This window comes from Camponotus floridanus, unplaced genomic scaffold, assembly GCF_003227725.1.
Source record: "Camponotus floridanus strain SB8 unplaced genomic scaffold, Cflo_v7.5 scaffold28, whole genome shotgun sequence".
Lineage (NCBI taxonomy): Eukaryota > Metazoa > Arthropoda > Insecta > Hymenoptera > Formicidae > Camponotus > Camponotus floridanus.
Window position 1 is genome coordinate 500,066 of NW_020229414.1, and position 19,064 is coordinate 519,129.

General features: G+C 31.9%; 4 protein-coding genes and 1 long non-coding RNA gene across 11 annotated transcripts in view; 3 read left to right on the plus strand and 2 right to left on the minus strand.

Annotated features, from left to right (window-relative positions):
- Positions 1 to 93: 93 nt before the first annotated feature.
- On the plus strand, positions 94 to 1,920 carry LOC112638281. 3 transcript variants are annotated; one of them, XR_003122934.1, is made up of 5 exons: positions 94 to 170; positions 263 to 638; positions 729 to 946; positions 1,022 to 1,207; positions 1,910 to 1,920. It is a non-coding gene; the product is annotated as an uncharacterized LOC112638281 (long non-coding RNA). The 3 variants fall into 3 exon arrangements; XR_003122935.1 differs by lacking the exon at positions 1,910 to 1,920 and adding an exon at positions 1,611 to 1,630; XR_003122933.1 differs by lacking the exon at positions 1,910 to 1,920 and having other exon boundaries at positions 263 to 546; positions 1,022 to 1,154.
- Positions 1,921 to 5,900: 3,980 nt separating this feature from the next.
- On the minus strand, positions 5,901 to 7,718 carry LOC112638283 (28S ribosomal protein S5, mitochondrial-like). Of its 2 annotated transcripts, XR_003122936.1 has the most exons (5): positions 7,661 to 7,718; positions 7,252 to 7,568; positions 6,885 to 7,100; positions 6,624 to 6,809; positions 5,901 to 5,911 (listed from the first exon to the last, which is right to left on the minus strand). XR_003122936.1 is itself a non-coding variant. In XM_025409710.1 (4 exons), the coding sequence occupies exons 2-4, from the start codon at positions 7,337 to 7,339 to the stop codon at positions 6,742 to 6,744; spliced, it is 372 nt and encodes a 123-aa protein (XP_025265495.1). In that variant the 5' UTR covers positions 7,340 to 7,568; positions 7,661 to 7,710; the 3' UTR covers positions 6,591 to 6,741. The 2 variants fall into 2 exon arrangements, 1 of the variants encoding a protein (XP_025265495.1); XM_025409710.1 differs by lacking the exon at positions 5,901 to 5,911 and having other exon boundaries at positions 6,591 to 6,809; positions 7,661 to 7,710.
- A 1,603-nt stretch (positions 7,719 to 9,321) lies between these two features.
- LOC105252081 (cytochrome c1, heme protein, mitochondrial) lies at positions 9,322 to 12,367 on the plus strand. The gene is made up of 8 exons (XM_011259296.3): positions 9,322 to 9,627; positions 10,603 to 10,650; positions 10,878 to 11,026; positions 11,093 to 11,225; positions 11,309 to 11,473; positions 11,710 to 11,823; positions 11,946 to 12,080; positions 12,152 to 12,367. Exons 1-8 carry the CDS (start codon positions 9,556 to 9,558, stop codon positions 12,260 to 12,262), a joined length of 927 nt encoding a protein of 308 aa, XP_011257598.1. The 5' UTR covers positions 9,322 to 9,555; the 3' UTR covers positions 12,263 to 12,367.
- A 1,973-nt stretch (positions 12,368 to 14,340) lies between these two features.
- Positions 14,341 to 16,259, minus strand: LOC105252080 (ubiquitin-conjugating enzyme E2 variant 2). Its single transcript, XM_011259295.3, has 4 exons — positions 15,972 to 16,259; positions 15,383 to 15,525; positions 14,805 to 14,930; positions 14,341 to 14,721 (listed from the first exon to the last, which is right to left on the minus strand). The coding sequence occupies exons 1-4, from the start codon at positions 15,994 to 15,996 to the stop codon at positions 14,581 to 14,583; spliced, it is 435 nt and encodes a 144-aa protein (XP_011257597.1). The 5' UTR covers positions 15,997 to 16,259; the 3' UTR covers positions 14,341 to 14,580.
- A 992-nt stretch (positions 16,260 to 17,251) lies between these two features.
- Positions 17,252 to 19,064, plus strand: part of LOC105252079 (tyrosine-protein kinase Src64B) — a 36,204-nt gene continuing 34,391 nt past the window's right edge. For 3 of the 4 annotated variants that reach the window (XM_025409678.1, XM_011259293.3, XM_011259294.3), the window contains exon 1: positions 17,350 to 17,682. The gene's annotated coding sequence lies outside the window, so the exon portion shown is untranslated. Of the gene's footprint in view, positions 17,683 to 19,064 lie in introns of all 4 variants that reach the window. The other variant, XM_020027763.2, reaches the window with a different exon arrangement.

The window sequence follows — 19,064 nt, forward strand, 5'->3', positions numbered from 1 at the left end:
ATAATGTGTATTTAAAATTAATTTATCAATTTAACTCCAATAAAATTATGAAATTTTTTTCAGATATATTATTGTTTAATATTGTTTAATTTATTGCTTGTCAGTCATTCACATTTATTAAAAATAGTCACTTTATTAAATAATGTGAGAAACTATATTTTTTGCGAACAGTAAGTAGAACTTTTATGGATATAGCATTTTGATAATAGTTTATATTTACAGTAGAAAATAATTTGTATTTCACTGCGCTTTTGTTCTATAGGACCTGAAGATAAATTATGAAAGGGTGTGACAAGTATCAGTAATGCAGGAAGACGCAGAGGTAGAGTAAGAAGAGTAGTGAAAAGAGAGAGCTCCTAAATAAGGAGCAAATTAATGTCATGGGAAAAATTCTGATACAATTTCCTGGTCTAAACACTCCTGTGTTTAGAGGAAAAGAATTAATTCAACAGCAAAAACTTATGGAATTACCACAAAGTCAGACCAGACCAATGCAAATAAAATTATCGCCATTGGAATTTGGTTGGACGAGTGTTACAATGGATGGTAGAAGCATTGAATCAGTTCTTATTGGAAAAGATTAATATTTATGCTATTATTGGATTATAATGGTTAAATCACACACATACGAAAATCATGTGACACGATGTCTATTTTCAATTTTTTTTTTTGATGTTTCAGTTTTAAATATTAGAATCTTATATAATTAATATCTTTGTTTTCTGCAGATACATTTGAAAGTTTTGAAACCCGGATTTTGGAAAACAAAATGATAACTTGTATGACCGGTAATTTAGCACGTAAGACTAGAATCAGTTCATTTATAGTAACTGGAAATGGAAATGGATTAGCTGGATTTGCGTTATCAAAAGCTAAAGCATCCCTAAAGACGGTTAAAAATAGGATCAAAGACTAATGTATATTCCTACATATAAGGAATACACTGGTAAGAAAATAATTGTCAATACTATATAATATAAAATTTATTTCTTCTCTTTTAATATCACTTTGTATTTATCAGTGTTACATGATTTCTTTACACAGTTTGAGAATATAAAAATATTTGTAAAGAAAATTCGTGAAGGATAATGGGCTTGTTTGTCATCATGCGATAAAAGCGTGTTGCGAGATAATTGGCATAAAGGATATGTATGCCAAAGTACAGGGAGGAATGTAAAAGCATTCTTTGGTTGATTTATTGCAATAGGTGTGAATATAAAATATTTAAAGGCATATTATACTTTTTATTTAATTTATATTTGAAACATTTTTTATTTATAAAAATATATATATATGTGTGTGTGTTAGACATATATATATATATATATATATATATATATATATATATATATATATGTTAGACATAAAGCTAAAAAAATCGTGGATTGTGTCGATTAATTAATTAATTGTTTTATTTAATTATCAATTTATATATGTATATTATTAACAATAATTTTTTGTTTACTTAAACTATAAGGTATAAGGTTGTACATAAGAAATAATCTTTTTTATTTAGTATTTCAAGCATATTTTCATAGAACTTTAATTTAATTATTATATTATTAAAAATATTGAACAAAATAAAGAATTAAAGCTGGCTTTCTCTGCAGTCTCATGGCAGATTATATCAGAAATCGTACTTTAATTATTGCAATATATCATGAAACAAATCAATCTCAAAATAATGGAAATATTTGCAGAAATATCAATATGTAATGTAAATATTTTAATTTTTTTGTATGCGATCTATTTTTTATTCTATCGATGTTTTCATAGTGATGCATCTTGAGCACTTTGCTTCATATGTTTGCAATAAAAATATATTAAAGCAAATTATTTTGCAAATTTATTATTCTAATTTTTATTTAGAAAGACTAAGATTAAAAAAGACGTATGCATTTTGTTTCAGATATTTCTATTGAAAAAAACACATCAGATAAAACTTTCCTGTACATTTTAAATGCGCCAAAAGATTTGCTCTTTATTCCACTTACTGCAATAATGTACACTAAAAATGACAGATCTATATTAAAAATGATAGATCTATATTTAGTAGTTGGAAAGAAAGGGAGGAGAAATGAAAAGTGCATCTAGAGAATTTAAAAGAATAAAAATATAAAAATAATAATACATAAAAATTAATATTATGTATTTTTTTCATGAGGAATGTGGGGCGCACATTTATGCATTTATTTATTTGGATGAGATTTACTTTAGAGTACATTCAGTATTCAACTTTAATTTTATTTTCTCTTTCTTACGATATATAAGTATAACATAATTACCTGCAAATGCTATCACTTTGTGTGCTTACAGTGATACAGAAGCAACATTACAAGTACTATATTTACAGATAACATCTGTATAATAAAAAAAGCACCAAAAATCTAATGATGAAAAAAGGATAAATATTAGACAGGATAAGTATCAACCAATTATTCCACCGCTCTGTTTCATTAGAGTTGCAATTTTCTTTTATATCATAAATATTATAAATAAGATAAAGATTTCCGTACGTTTCAAATAAATTTATATATTTTATGTATGTAATACTGCGCACACATATTAAAAGGTGATAATATCGCAGTTATAATAAGATACGATCCTGGAATGTAGTGATTTTTGGATCCTACTTAAAATAATTTAATTTGATTTATTTTTGAGAAATGCGCACAATACTTGAGAACAAATTATTTTTGTGCCATGTATTACCTGTGTAAAATTCCACACACAGTATTATATTGTCTGCGATATATGAAAAGCTTCATCGATGAAATATGATTGAGATATAAGAAAAGTAATATAGTACTTGTAATGAATAACGTTAATGTGGAATACATAAATATTTTATATTTTAATTTCATATAATCAAGATGAGAAGACACTCATGATTACTTTAAAAATGTGTCAACAAATATCATGTAACTTCAACAGCTGCACATTCGTCAAATTAATCCTATTACGTTAAATGAATCACAGCAGCTTGTTTTAATTTAATCTAACCTAACCAATTATATTATATGCTTCTCATTAAAATGTGTAAAACTGCACATTTAATACGATTAATATACTACGTAATAAAATGTAATACACTAATGAAATAATTAAATATTATTTTTGAAAGCATGATAAAATCCAGGCAGCATACGCTTGCGTTTACATTCAAAGCACTGAGATGTTAGGTTAGGTTAGATCGAAAAAATTTATCGTTTAACAGTTGGCAGCTCTACGAGATAGGCTGTGCAGCACTGCGCGTATATAAAATAAATTTGAAATCGCTTCTAGCATAACCATCTTCACGCGATCGACTTTATTTGAATTGCACGGCATCGCATCGAATTATGATGCGGCGCCGATTTGTTCGAATGTAATTCGGGACATCGCGATGCTGTATAAGCGTCGAATGAGCACGAATTGTCACGCAAATATGATAAATCAAATCTACTCACCGGCTGTTCCACAGGCCGCTCCTCCTCGGGACAGTTCGCTCGCCTCGGGACGTCCCATTCCGATCTTGATGCACACAAACTCACACGATATCATCAACGCGAACGTGCGACACTTTATTCGGCACTCCCGATACTCGCTCGCATCCGATAATCATCATCAAGGGCGCAAATAACGCGACGCGATTTCGCTCCATCTTCGCGATCGCGCTATCACTGAACTGTGAAAAATAGCTGTCGCGCACTTTCACCGACATATTATGAAAGTCGCGCGATCATCCTTGGACACTTTCGACGCTCTTTCACTCGCGATATTCGTTTAAAAACGGTTAAAAGACGCGAAAAATGCGGACGTACGACGATCCGTGTAACTGCGTATGACTCCGATTCACGTATGACGCGTATGACGTACAGTGACGTAGCAGTCACGCGCCAACATGGCGGCCGAACCAGTGCACACTGGTTCGCCCGCCATGTTGGCGCGTGACTGCTACGTCACTGCCACGTCACTGCTACGTCAAACGCGTCATACGGCCGCCATGTTGGCGCGTGAATCGGAGTCATACGCAGTTACACGGATCCGTCGTACGTCCGCATTTTTCGCGTCTTTTAACTGTTTTTAAACGAATATCGCGAGTGAAAGAGCGTCGAAAGTGTCCAAGGATGATCGCGCGACTTTCATAATATGTCGGTGAAAGTGCGCGACAGCGATTTTTGGCGATATTCAGTAATGGCGTCATCGCGAAGATGGAGCGAAGTTGCGTCGCATTATTTGCGCCCTTGATGATGATTATCGGATGCGAGCGAATATCGGGAGTGCCGAATAAAGTGTCGCGCGTTCGCGTTGATGATATCGTGTGAGTTTGTGTGCATCAAGATCGGAATGGGACGTCCCGAGGCGAGCGAACTGTCCCGAGGAGGAGCGGCCTGTGGAACAGCCGGTGAGTAGATTTGATTTATCATATTTGCGTGACAATTCGACGCTTATACAGCATCGCGATGTCCCGAATTACGTTCGAACAAATCGGCGCCGCATCATAATTCGATGCGATGCCGTGCAATTCAAATAAAGTCAATCGCGTGAAGATGGTTAGCTAGAAGCGATTTCAAATTTATTTTATATACGCGCAGTGCTGCACAGCCTATCTCGTAGCGCTGCCAACTGTTAAACGATAAATTTTTTCGATCTAACCTAACCTAACATCTCAGTGCTTTGAATGTAAACGCAAGCGTATGCCTGGATTTTATCATGCTTTCAAAAATAATATTTAATTATTTCATTAGTGTATTACATTTTATTATGTAGTATATTAATCGTATTAAATGTGCGACGTACAGTTTTACACATTTTAATGAGAAGCATATGATATAATTGGTTAGGTTAGATTAAATTAAAACAAGCTGCTGTGATTCATTTAACGTAATAGGATTAATTTGACGAATCTGCAGCTATTGAAGTTACATGATATTTGTGGACACATTTTTAAAGTAATCATGAGTGTCTTATCTCATCTTGATTATATGAAATTAAAATATAAAATATTTATGTATTCCACATTAACGTTATGCATTACAAGTACTATACAAGAAAAGTATATTACTTTTCTTATATCTCAATCATATTCAACCATTTATTTCATCGATGAAGCTTTTCATATATTGCAGACAATATGATACTGTGGAACTTTACACAGGTAATACATGGCACAAAAATAAATCAAATTAAATTATTTTCAGTAGGATCCAAAAAATCACTACATTGCCAGGATTGTATCTTATTATAACTGCGATATTATCACCTTTTAATATGTGTGCGCAGTATTACATACATAAAATATATAAATTTATTTGAAACGTACGGAAATCTTTATCTTATTTATAATATTTATGATATAAAAGAAAATTGCAACTCTAATGAAACAGAGCGGTGGAATAATTGGTTGATACTTATCCTGGTCTACAATATTTATCCTTTTTTCATCATTAGATTTTTGGTGCTTTTTTTATTATACAGATGTTATCTGTAAATATAGTACTTGTAATGTTGCTTCTGTATCACTGTAAGCACACAAAGTGATAGCATTTGCATGTAATTATGTTATACTTATATATCGTAAAAAAGAGAAAATAAAATTAAAGTTGAATACTGAATGTACTCTAAAGTAAATCTCATCCAAATAAATAAATGCATAAATGTGCGCCCCACATTCCTCATGAAAAAAATACATAATATTAATTTTTATGTATTATTATTTTTATATTTTTATTCTTTTAAATTCTCTAGATGCACTTTTCATTTCTCCTCCCTTTCTTTCCAACTACTAAATATAGATCTATCATTTTTAATATAGATCTGTCATTTTTAGTGTACATTATTGCAGTAAGTGGAATAAATAGCAAATCTTTTGGCGCATTTAAAATGTACAGGAAAGTTTTATCTGATGCGTTTTTTTTAATAGAAATATCTGAAACAAAATGCATACGTCTTTTTTAATCTTAGTCTTTCTAAATAAAAATTAGAATAATAAATTTGCAAAATAATTTGCTTTAATATATTTTTATTGCAAACATATGAAGCAAAGTGCTCAAGGTGCATCACTATGAAAACATCGATAGAATAAAAAATAGATCGCATACAAAAAAATTAAAATATTTACATTACATATTGATATTTCTGCAAATATTTCCATTATTTTGAGATTGATTTGTTTCATGATATATTGCAATAATTAAAGTACGATTTCTGATATAATCTGCCATGAGACTGCAGAGAAAGCCAGCTTTAATTCTTTATTTTGTTCAATATTTTTAATAATATAATAATTAAATTAAAGTTCTATGAAAATATGCTTGAAATACTAAATAAAAAAGATTGTTTCTTATGTACAACCTTATACCTTATAGTTTAAGTAAACAAAAAATTATTGTTAATAATATACATATATAAATTGATAATTAAATAAAACAATTAATTAATTAATCGACACAATCCACGATTTTTTTAGCTTTATGTCTAACATATATATATATATATATATATATATATATATATATATATATATATATATATATATGTCTAACACACACACATATATATATATTTTTATAAATAAAAAATGTTTCAAATATAAATTAAATAAAAAGTATAATATGCCTTTAAATACTTTATATTCACACCTATTGCAATAAATCAACCAAAGAATGCTTTTACATTCCTCCTTGTACTTTGGCATACATATCCTTTATGCCAATTATCTCGCAACACGCTTTTATCGCATGATGACAAACAAGCCCATTATCCTTCATGAATTTTCTTTACAAATATTTTTATATTCTCAAACTGTGTAAAGAAATCATGTAACACTGAAAAATACAAAGTGATATTAAAAGAGAAGAAATAAATTTTATATTATATAGTATTGACAATTATTTTCTTACCAGTGTATTCCTTATATGTAGGAATATACATTAGTCTTTGACCAGCCCTATTTTTAACCGTCTTTAGGGATGCTTTGGCTTTTGATAACGCAAATCCAGCTAATCCATTTCCAGTTACTATAAATGAACTGATTCTAGTCCTACGTGCTAAATTACCGGTCATACAAGTTATTATTTTGTTTTCCAAAATCCGGGTTTCAAAACTTTCAAATGTATCTGCAGAAAACAAAGATATTAATTATATAAGATTCTAATATTTAAAACTGAAACATCAAAAAAAAAAAAATTGAAAATAGACATCGTGTCACATGATTTTCGTATGTGTGTGAGTTAACCATTATAATCCAATAATAGCATAAATATTAACCTTTTCCAATAAGATCTGATTCAATGCTTCTGCCATCCATTGTAATACTCGTCCAACCACATTCCAATGGCGATAATTTTATTTGCATTGGTCTGGTCTAACTTTGTGGTAATTCCATAAGTTTTTGCTGTTGAATTAATTCTTTTCTTCTAAACACAGGAGTGTTTAGACCAGGAAATTGTATCGGAATTTTTCCCATGACATTAATTTGCTCCTTATTTAGGAGCTCTCTCTTTTCATTACTCTTCTTGCTCTACCTCTGCGTCTTACTGCATTACTGATACTTGTCACACCCTTTCATAATTCATCTTCAAGTCCTATAGAACAAAAACACAGTGAAATACAAATTATTTTCTACTGTAAATATAAACTATTATCAAAATGCTATATCCATAAAAGTTCTACTTACTGTTCGCAAAAAATATAGTTTCTCACATTATTTAATAAAGTGACTATTTTTAATAAATGTGAATGACTGACAAGCAATAAATTAAACAATATTAAACAATAATATACCTGAAAAAAATTTCATAATTTTATTGGAGTTAAATTGATAAATTAATTTTAAATACACATTATATGTTAATTACATATAATGATTTAGAGACAATGATATATTTCATTTGCGTTACCATTGTTTATAGATTGAACATTTTTTATCAAATTATTTACAACTCTAAATATGTAGCATACGACAAGCCATTTTTAAAATCTATAAAACATCTATAAAACAAACAACAAAGTTGTTCATAGTTTTCATTCTTTTTTGTCATAGTCTGCTTTTAGGCGATCTTAAAGTCACTAGATTAACAAAGTATCCGACTTTAAGGCCGCAGCACACACTTTTGCATAAGCGCATAACCATAAGCATAAGGAAATTGATTGGTCCCCAAGTATATGCATAAGAAAATGAACCAATCAATTTTCTTATGCTTATGGTTATGCGCTTATGCAAAAGTGTGTGCTGCGGCCTTTAGGTTATCCCTGAAAGGACGATGCGTCCTCTATAAACATAAAAATATGAACTTAAGATGCAATTTCATTGACGCTGAAAAGTAGCGTCAATGAAAAGGCCGCTTTAGGGCCTATCCAGACAAACTTGCATAGGTGCATATGCATACATAAGACCATATGGACCAATGAGCATCGAGTATTAAATCGCTATATTGACTTACATAACATAATACTCGATGCTCATTGGTCCATATGGTCTTATGTTATGCATATGCACCTATGCAAGTTTGTCTGGATAGGCCCTTACACACTGAAAAAGTTGAAACTGTTTGAACTTTATTTTATTGACGCCAAATCTAGAGAAAGTCTAGTGATTTTAATTTGCCGCTGGTTTCTAGCGTCAATGAAATTGCACCTTATGAATACAAGTGATAGCGGACAATTTTATATATCAATTAAATTTATATATCAATAAATCTAATTACGCGTAGAGATAATTTCGATTAAAGTTATTTCACAAATTTTTATTATAGGAAATGATGCGATCTCCACGTTTATTGACGGTAGAAATTTTATATATCAATTAAATTTATATATCAATAAATCTAATTACGCGAAGAGATAATTTCGATTAAAGTTATTTCACAAATTTTTATTATAGGAAATGATGCGATCTCCACGTTTATTGACGGTAGAAATTTTCAAGCAAGAAATATATTGTCAGACGATTGGCTATCAAATAGAAAAATTGTCACTTTAAGAATTCTCTATTCGATAGCCAATTGCGTGACAGTGTGTCTACCTGTGTTTTCTTACTGGAAAAAGCTCCCGATCTCTTTTTTTTTATACACAGTTTTTATTTCTGATTATTTTAAAATTTTTAGAATAATAGAAAAAGTTTGATAATGAGTTAATAAATATTATTTAAACTTTAAAATTATAATATTATCTAAAAATGTACACAGAATAACGAATAACACATAAGAAGATTCGAAAGGATATGGATAGAAAGGCAAGATTTTGTATTATGTATTATTATATAATACATAATTTATTATTTTTATTTATTATTATAAATATTATATTTTATTTCTTTTTAGTCTTCGTCGTGAGTTGAACGCGCGAATGTCATGACTCTATTGGCATCCCTGCGTGAGTTCGATCGAGAGTCATTTGCATCTCGATATTATCTCTTTTAACCTCCTTCGGAGGCCCGGTAACCAGTGAAAAAAATCAGAATAATCGCGGAAGGATTTTTCCGAATAGTCGTGAGTTGACTTTTCGTCGATCGCTCGGCCCATCGTTCACCGACTAGCCCACGATCCTTGGCACACCGCATCTCTGACCAACATGGCGGCAACATTAGGTCGGATTTGTAAATCGGGTCTTTTAAGGCCAAATTACGGCACCCTGATCGGCCAGGTAAGCGAACGACGAGCATCGGTGTCATCGGCGACGTTCGTCCGCGTCTTCTCGCGAAAATTCACGCTAAAAATCATGACGTTCGAGTGTCACGATTCTAACGTTAACCCATATTGACCCGGAGGCTCATCGAGGGCAGCTCGTGTAACTCGTGTCGGCTGCTATGTCACAGCATCATTTCTCACATTTCCGCTCCACGGAACGTTCGCGCGATGTCAGGACGCTGGTCAAGGGCGCGACGTCGCGCGACTGTAATTCCGTGACAGTTTTGATGATACTTTAATAGATGTTATGTAATAGCGAGGGATATCAAAAGTCAGGATGCTGCCATATCAAATATGTGTTGCTGATGCGCTTCAATGCATAGTCGATAATGCAGATCAATATGTATTATTATGCTCGCTATCACAATGAATGATACTTAATATATATCACGTAATTTTATCATCTAATTGGAAGAGTAAATGTACATATCATTGAGTGTCGTATAATTGTCAGTTTCGAATTAGGTGTTATTATAGACTTGTTATTTTGGAATGATTCTCTTTCCTATATATGTCTAATTTCGTTTATATTACAATAATATTTACAAAAATTGAACAAACGTAATATTTGCAAGTTTCTTTATTCAACAGATTCCTTTAGTCAACAAATATTAATGTATTTTTGACTCGATTAATAGAGAGTACATAGTTGATTGAGTATAATTTAGTTTACAGCTCAATTTAAATAATAAATATGTGTAAAAAATATATAAATGAAGGAGAGATGTATTTAAGTTTAAAATGATTCAGATAAAAAAAATTAAATTACCTTCAAATTAAATATCTGAGAAAAGAAAGATAAAAATATATAAAAGAGGTAAACCATATATGAAACGATATTACGAGTATTTTTCTCTATTTTTGTAAAATATATCCCTATTTTGTAAAATATTTAATTTTGTTAATTGAATTTTGAATTTTGTTTTTGCAGACCAGCAATTTTTCTACTGTGAAAGATTGGCCTAGGGGTCGAAAAGTGGTATGTGAATTTAATTTAACTTCATTGAAGATATCTTCACCTTGTCCCATTCCTCCTCCATAAAAAAACACATAACTTTGTGTTTTTTCAAACTGCATGTGTTAATAGTAAGAATCTTCTTATTTGTATCTTCAACACAACAATATTATTATATAATATATGCCAATGACATATAAACTATATTGGAAGAAAACAAATAGTAATACCTATAACATTTTTAATTACAGTTATTAACATGCTTAGGCATAACAGCCGGAGGCATCAGTGCCCTCATTTATGCTTTAGATAGCTCAGTAAGAGCTGCCGATCTAATAGCTCATCCTCCAACATACAAATGGGATTTTTATGGATGGTTTAATTCACTAGATCATGCTAGGTGTGATTTTTTACCATATAATTATTAGCCAAAATAGAAACATTATTAACTTATAATATTTTATAGTATGCGACGAGGATGGGAAGTCTACAAAAATGTATGCGCAGCTTGTCACAGTTTGCAATATGTGGCATACCGTCACCTTGTTGATGTTACTCACACTGAAGCAGAAGCCAAAGCTCTTGCGGAAGAAGTTATGGTACATTTTATATCAATTATAAAAAACATTTTTTATGTATGTAATTTAATAGAATATAAAATATAATAATTTTTATGATATAGGTAGAAGATGGCCCTAATGATATAGGAGAATATTATAAACGTCCAGGAAAGTTATTCGATTACGTGCCATCTCCATATCCAAATGAAGAGGCTGCTAGAGCATCGAATAATGGTGCTTATCCACCTGATTTATCGTATATACTGAATGCCAGACATGATGGAGAAGTAAGTAATTTCTTTGCGATATACATAAAAAAAATACAATTAAATCTATAATGATTTCTTTTGTGTAAAATTTTTGTTAAACATCGACTTTTAAATTCTTTTCTTTTAAATTTTCAATTTAATTGTATAGATAATTTTAGAGATATTATATATGTATTGAAATTTCATTTCTAATATTGTTACAAATAACTTCAATTTGAAAGTGTATTTTTATTAGTGTATTTTTTATATTTCAGAACTATATTTTCTCTTTATTGACTGGATACTGTGATCCACCAGCTGGTGTAAATTTGAGAGAAGGACAATATTTTAATCCATATTTCGTAGGTAGTGCCATTGGTATGGCACAAGTAAGTATAATTTTATATTTTTTTAAATGGAGAAATGTTATTAGTGAGATTTTGAGTGTTAAATAAGATTAAATAAAAAGAAAAAAAATAAGATATTCATAATTTCTATTATTCTTTTATAGGCTATTTATGACGAAGTCTTGGAATATGAAGATGGTACTCCTGCCACTGCCTCTCAAGTAGCAAAAGATATTACCACATTCCTAATGTGGACTTCCAATCATGAATTCGATGATCGAAAAAGAATGGCTATCAAGGTAAATTGAATATCATAGATTTCATTTAATTCTAATGTTTCTTATCTGAATTATTCCAATATTATTTATAGGCTATTGGAATACTGGCAATTCTCACTGTTGCTTCATATTATATCAAGAAACAGAAATGGACGACTGTAAAGAGCACAAAAATAATGTTTATTCCTAAAAAATACAATTAGCTATTGTGCTAGAAATTAACTTGGCGATGTTAGCTATTGTGCTGATATTGGAATGTAGTTTCGCAATGTATCTGGCAAGTTATGCAATTATGGCTCCTCTGAAGATTCAAACTAATTCATATAGCATTTGACATAAATTGAATTGTCAATTTATCATCACCAAATCTATTAAATTATACATTGTACATAGTTATATATCAAATGGAGTCCATCGTCTGATTTAAATAAATTGTTAAACATAAAGAACATCTATTTCTTTAATACGATGTTCATGTAATTAATGATCTTCACACAACTCACAGAGTAAAAGTTTTCGTGTATTTATGAATATTTCAATTTACAAAAGAAATTAAAGAATATATTTTTTAATTTTATAAAGTACATTAATTCTCGATTAATAATCGATTTTTGGTAAGTTTCAATTATATATATATATATATATATATAATATATATATATATATATATGGATTTTATTATTCCAAATTGTTACTTAAAAGTTCTCTAAAATTATATAAGGATACATTTTCAAAATTTATCCAAATATATATGCATGATGTATCTGCACATACAAGTCTAAATATATAAAGTTATTTGACTTTGATGAAGCATCGATTCATTCAAGTTTAAAAAATTTGGGTATATGGGTAAAAAAGGAAAGCAACACTCATTTCTAAGGAAATCATTTTATTCTCCTTAAGCTTGATTTCGTCCACATGGAGTTCTTAACTCGTTACTCTTTCAATAGGATGATTTTTAAATTACACTATTATATTACCGATAGTGTAATACTGAAATGCAAAGCGGACAAAGAGGTATGTATATTCCATGCGCATGCACCGCACGTTTGGATAATTGAAAATTTTTAAATTACACAAATGTGAAGATATTTCGAAATCTACTTTGGTGGCATTTGCTTTAGTCTAGGTATAAAGGTATCTTTTCGATTAATTGGACGATATAAATCTCGAGACTTTTTTTTATGTAATTATGCTCTTGCTGGAACATAACGTGTCATTTGTCGGGAATTATCAATAGGCTGCATATAATTTGACTCTCTTTCAGTAATATAATGCATATAATTTATAATTGTAATTGCACTAAAGATGAGATAAATCTGATTTTGTAACAATGAATACGCAGCTTGTGTATTTTACACAATGTGTTTAAGAATTAGAGACATGATTTTTTATAATTATAATAAAATTATAATTAAAATAATTGTATTCATAATACATCAATTATGAAGCTTGGATCAAACAGTAAACTATTAGTATCTATATACTAATCGTGTTAATTTTAATAGATATAATCAAATATACATACACATATGGGTAGTGTGTATATATTTCCAATACACATATTCAAATACAATACTAAATAAAAGATCTTATTTATGTTGCTTCATATGTTGATGTACTTTATTATACAACATTGTGTATCATTCACCATATGAGAATATTACAAATCAAACATTTATGTATGTTTCATTTACGGAGCGACATCTCAACGATTACAAAATGTAATTCGTTTAATGTGAGAGGCCGTTTCTAGGATATAATTTGCCAAATGCACGCAACATATGCACATTATTTTATCAAAGAACGCCAATTAAAATGGTACGCAGCATAGGAAAGTAAAATGAATGTACAGATTTATGACTTGGAATTTACAAATTCTCTATAACATTACTGAGTGAGAGACACCTCCACAAGAGATGAAATGGCACTTATGCACAAACAGAAAAAGTCTTAAAACGATTCACAATACCAGACATTATCTTTTATTTTATTAAAAAACTTTAAAGGCATAAGTTATATTCTTACTGATTATCCATTTTATTACACAGTCTGTGTCTCCAGTTTTAAAATTCAAAATATGACTTTTTCGCTTTACATTGTATTAGCTTGAAAAGCTGGAACAGAGTTCCCGTTAATCAAATCATATGTGAATTAAATTATTAATTCGTGCAAATATAAAAGTATATTTGCAAAATTAATTGGAATTTATAAAAAATGCTAAATTTTTAAAGAAAACTTTTGATAAAGAAACTGTGTCTAACATAAATATGTACAATAATAATGTAATACAAATGTGTATTTGTAAACTTCTCTATCTATACATAAACTTGGTACACTCATTCAACTTTCCAAGCTATTACCTCCTTTCCTTCACAAAGTTGTTTTTTTCGTATTTTTTTTATTTCTTTTTAAACATATATTTTTAGCGGGCACCATTTTAATATCATTTGGTACCTTCATTATAGATCTCGCCTCGTGCTATTGCAAAAAGGAAGATGTCTCTGTCTTTATGGATAGGCTAAAAAGTGCTGCCTTCCGGAGGCTGAGAAAGTTTCATATTTTCTTTCAACGTCATCAAACGACGGAGTTCTTGAAGAACTGTTTTAATTGTATATTCTCGTTGCCATTTTGCAAGAACCGGTACACTGCGATTGTCCACCTTGTATACAAATTTTATTTGTTACCCGAAATGTATATATTTTTTATCTTACTATAAATATATTAATAATCTTATATACTTACAGCTCCAGTAGCACTGTTAATGCAATTCATATTGATTCTGCTTAAAAATCTTACATTGGGTGCGTCATCTGGATATCTTTGACCGCAATCAATTTTCAGACTATACATCCTATTTTCATATGGCGTCTAAAAAAATGTGAGTACTAAATTATACACGTCTCATATAAATTCCTGATAATGTGTCAAAAACATCCATTTTAATATAATTAATTCTTATAATCATCTTTTGTTTTTATATTGTTTTAAAATTCATACTTTTTCCATATAACATAATATATATTATTTATATTAACAGCAAAATAGATATTTTTGTATCTGTATGTTATATTTGTTATAAATGTTATAATATATTATACTTGTTATAAGTTATACACATAAATTAATCCATCACAAATTTTATCACATTTGATATCAATATAAAAGAGTTTCAAAAATAATTTCGCTAACAAGTACGTATTACTTAGCTTCTATTCAGGAGAACTTATTAAAGTATATATTTGTTTGAAAATAAAAAAATGACAGAATCATGTTACAATTGCAGCTGAGAGGAAATTAACATAAACAGAAAAGTATCTTACCCTAGGTGGTCCAATTATCATGCCAGTCCAATGCGTGAGGGTCATGTCATCATCGTTCTCTAGACCCCAACTGATCGTGCCATCGCCCACACCTTTCTGACCTTGCTCCAATTCTTCCAACAGACGAAAGTTTCGGGGCACGACTGAAAAAAGATTTATCGCAGTTTACTTTATCGTGACAGTTAAAATGAGAGATGTACGCGCCTGATACAGGTTATGGCTCGAGGCGGGCATTGAACATGGTTAACCTCTCACACCGAATCCCTTTACAAGCGATAACACGCGTAAATCGAAGCTGGAGCGCGTTAACGCGAGAGAGAGAAAAGGATATTGACGAGCGATGGAAGGACCTTGCGTCTGGTCCCGATCATCTGTTACGCGAGAAATACAAGGCGATTTCGCGATACCCGATATCCGCTGTCAACTCCGCGTTTGCCCGCGTGCAAAGTGCTCGACGAACGTTTAACTCGCGAACGAAATATCCTGCTTTCTCGAAATTTTCCGTCTCTCGATAATAATGACAGCCGCATTTTTTTTCGCGCGTTCGCGTGCACGAGAGTGCGAGCGATCGCTTAACAAAATAACTCACCTACACCGGTGTTGGGCACCGCCATGATCTCTGTATTTCTGCGAAGCGCCGTATTTTTTTTCCCGAAGTGCAAGGCGGGCGAGAGAGCGCACGGCGATGTCACACGTGGGGCTGGCGCGGATTTTAACTGCGGCGTGAGCTTCTCATCACCCGGGACGTCGCGATATCCGACGCGATATCCTGCGGACCAGATTGCGCTATCACTCCGATACGAAAATACACTCTGCGAAAATTCAGCCAACCTCCGCGCTCCGCGAGAGATCGCCCTGTCGTCTCCACGGACTAGTCGCTCTCTAGATCAACGTCATATTTGCCGTATTTGCAAGCGAGTCCCGCGCCTCGCGAATAGGGATTCTTTCAATGGTTCGTTCTTTTCATTTTTACCGTCTACACTTTGTTTGTTTATTGCTTCCGAAGATTGAATATACACACACTTTATTTGATTTTGAACGCCGAAAATGTATGGGAAAGTGTAACCGAACCTCATTTTGATCGCACATTTTATACCGGATTTGTTTTCTTTTCTTCTACAAAGGCCTATTTTAATTTTAAATGCAAAAGGTATGTAGAAAAAATATGCGGTATATGTTTTAAATAAATAATTTATAGTAATTAAATAAAACATTCGTTAAGAAAATATCAATATATATTAATATATACTTTTGCGATCACATAATTAATTTTTAGCAGGTATCGAATTGGAATTATTTTTTAGAATTTTGTCACTTAGGTTTGAGTACATATTTTAATTGAAAAGAGAATTGTACTTTTGAGTTAGTATTGACGTGTAAATTGACGTTAAATTCAATTATTTTTAATTATTATAAGCTATTGTTTGTCTTTTTAAATGACGCATTTCTGGATGAAAGTTAATGCGTAGGCTGAATATATTAATCAAGATGAATACAATTTTCATATTGATTTTTATATTATGATTTTTGTATATTACTTTTATTATGGAAAAACCATGTTATTTTTCTCATATCAACAAAGAAAAACAATCTCTAAAGTAAAAATCAAGAGGTTTAAACAATCATGACAATTATTCGTATTTATGTGAAATTTTTCTTGTTATTTTTAAAGTCGAAATTCCAGGGATGTTCGTATCTCCGATTTCTGAATCGAAATCTAACTTAAAGTGCGTTCTACTTGTTCTAGTAATGCTCATGAGGATCGTCTATCTTTGTTTAACTTTCCGTGAACAACAAAGACGAAATAATCCCACGAGCGTTGCGAATGTCAAGTGGAACGGGCCTCTAGTGACGTTGCGGTACACTGCGGCGGGGAGGAAGAAAGAACGACGCCGCCCATTGGCCGAGATCGCGCGGCGGAAGGGGGACCGCCGCGCGGCGGCGGAGGGGTGACGTAAGGAGCGGTGCGCAATACCGTCGTCGGCTAGTTGCGCAGGAGCAGGCGTGAGCAGCGCGTCAGCGCAGGTAAAGATACATTTTTTCCCTTTCCCTTCGATAAGATGAACAGCGCGCGATAACTCGTTCAATTCGTGTAGTTCCGTGTGGGTGCATTTCGTCGCGCGATGCCCCGTGTGGCCGCCGGTTTTGTGATCGCGAGAGAGACAACGACGATGTGCCGCCCGATGCCGGTGGACGATCATTAAAGTCCTGTGTGTCCTGTTCGACGTTTGTCCCTGACGTGGATTACTTGAAGAGAGCGACAAGTGCGAGGACAGATACGAGAGTGGACAACGATAGACGTGAGTAACAATTATTATGTTTGTGTTTTGATCTCGTGTCCCGATGGGACAAACATCGCGAACGCGTGTCGTCGAGCGCGATTAAGGGGAGGAACGCGGCTTCGGAGTGGCTGCCATCATAATAAACAAATGTAAATACGCCATTGACCTCTGTCTCGGTCGCGCGAGCGGATTTCGTTGCCCGATCCCGTCGCGGACGCGGTCATCGACGAGACTAATTTCACTGTATAATTTTTCGGATATGAATATAATTCAACGAAGGAACACGGTGATGCTCGCCATTAGCGACGATTTGTTGTTCTCGCGCGAGTCTCCGCTTGCATGGGGGCGTTACATTTATACGCGATGTGGGACGCTCCTGACATTGATCGTCGTTACTGTCATGTCATTATCACGTTCACGAATGATCGCGAATGCAATTAACGCTGATATAAGGGCACAGCTAGTGGAATTATGGATATCTGGAAGGGATATTTGAATATCGATGGATAGTCCCTGAAGAGACTTCAATGCTTTGGCATTGTATCTCTTTGGTAGATAAGTAGTTATAGCGAGCGTTGTCGTTCAAGTAAAGAAGAAAACTTCACTGCATGCATAATAATCAACATGATGGCCGAAAGAGATAAAGTGATCATTTTTTATTGAGAAAATAAAGGAGCTTGCGTTCTTTCTTTTGTAGAATATTTTTAACTATCTTTAATTAATTTACTTATTATCTTAGCAATTCTTTTTTATTCTGTTCTAGCCATTTCGATATAAAAATACAAGCTTTCGAAAGAAAGTAATAGTAAAAAATATTTAATTAAAAAAATATAATAGTAAAAAATATTTAATAGTGTAATAGAAAAAAATATTTGTGTTAAGTTACACAATTGAATAATGTTATCGGACATTGAAATCGCTTATCAATTTATGTTGATTATTAGTCATTGATCGTTAAAACGAAGAGTTTATGACCGTTTTTAACCGCTTGTGTATCCTCATTTATCGTCTCGATCGAATGTTCGCTGTAATTATTAGTAGTGGGGAAAATGCTGGGGAAGGGCTCTTTCTAAGTTTGCTTTGTTTTCATTTAGAAGGGCGTAACCGGTTAATCTATCTATACTATCGCTCTTTAAAAAGGAGCGTTCTATCATTTACATTTGCCTGAGGTTGACATGGCTTTTTCTTGCATTATGTTAACCGTAATTTATGTGCATTCAAACTTATACCTTGATAGAGTTCACGAGACATTTAATCGCGTAAATGGAATATTGTAAGTTCGAGACGAACGTATTCGACATTTCCTTGATTAACTTTCCAATCGATACTGCAAATTTACATAATACATATACTAAATGTTAATATAAAGGAAAAAAACAGAAATTATACAATCAAAATAG

Bases quoted from the DNA above. Each gene is read 5' to 3' on its own strand.
- LOC112638283 (XM_025409710.1), bottom strand. From the start codon at position 7,339: ATGCAAATAAAATTATCGCCATTGGAATGTGGTTGGACGAGTATTACA. The intron at 7,101-7,251 runs GTTAATATTTAT...TGTTTTCTGCAG, and splicing joins ATCAGATCTTATTGGAAAAG to ATACATTTGAAAGTTTTGAA. The intron at 6,810-6,884 runs GTAAGAAAATAA...TGTATTTTTCAG, and splicing joins TACATATAAGGAATACACTG to TGTTACATGATTTCTTTACA.
- LOC105252081 (XM_011259296.3), top strand. From the start codon at position 9,556: ATGGCGGCAACATTAGGTCGGATTTGTAAATCGGGTCTTTTAAGGCCA. The intron at 10,651-10,877 runs GTATGTGAATTT...TTTTAATTACAG, and splicing joins GGCCTAGGGGTCGAAAAGTG to TTATTAACATGCTTAGGCAT. The intron at 11,824-11,945 runs GTAAGTATAATT...ATTCTTTTATAG, and splicing joins GTGCCATTGGTATGGCACAA to GCTATTTATGACGAAGTCTT.
- LOC105252080 (XM_011259295.3), bottom strand. From the start codon at position 15,996: ATGGCGGTGCCCAACACCGGTGTAG. The intron at 15,526-15,971 runs GTGAGTTATTTT...ATCTTTTTTCAG, and splicing joins GGTGCCCAACACCGGTGTAG to TCGTGCCCCGAAACTTTCGT. The intron at 14,931-15,382 runs GTAAGATACTTT...ACATTTTTTTAG, and splicing joins TGATAATTGGACCACCTAGG to ACGCCATATGAAAATAGGAT.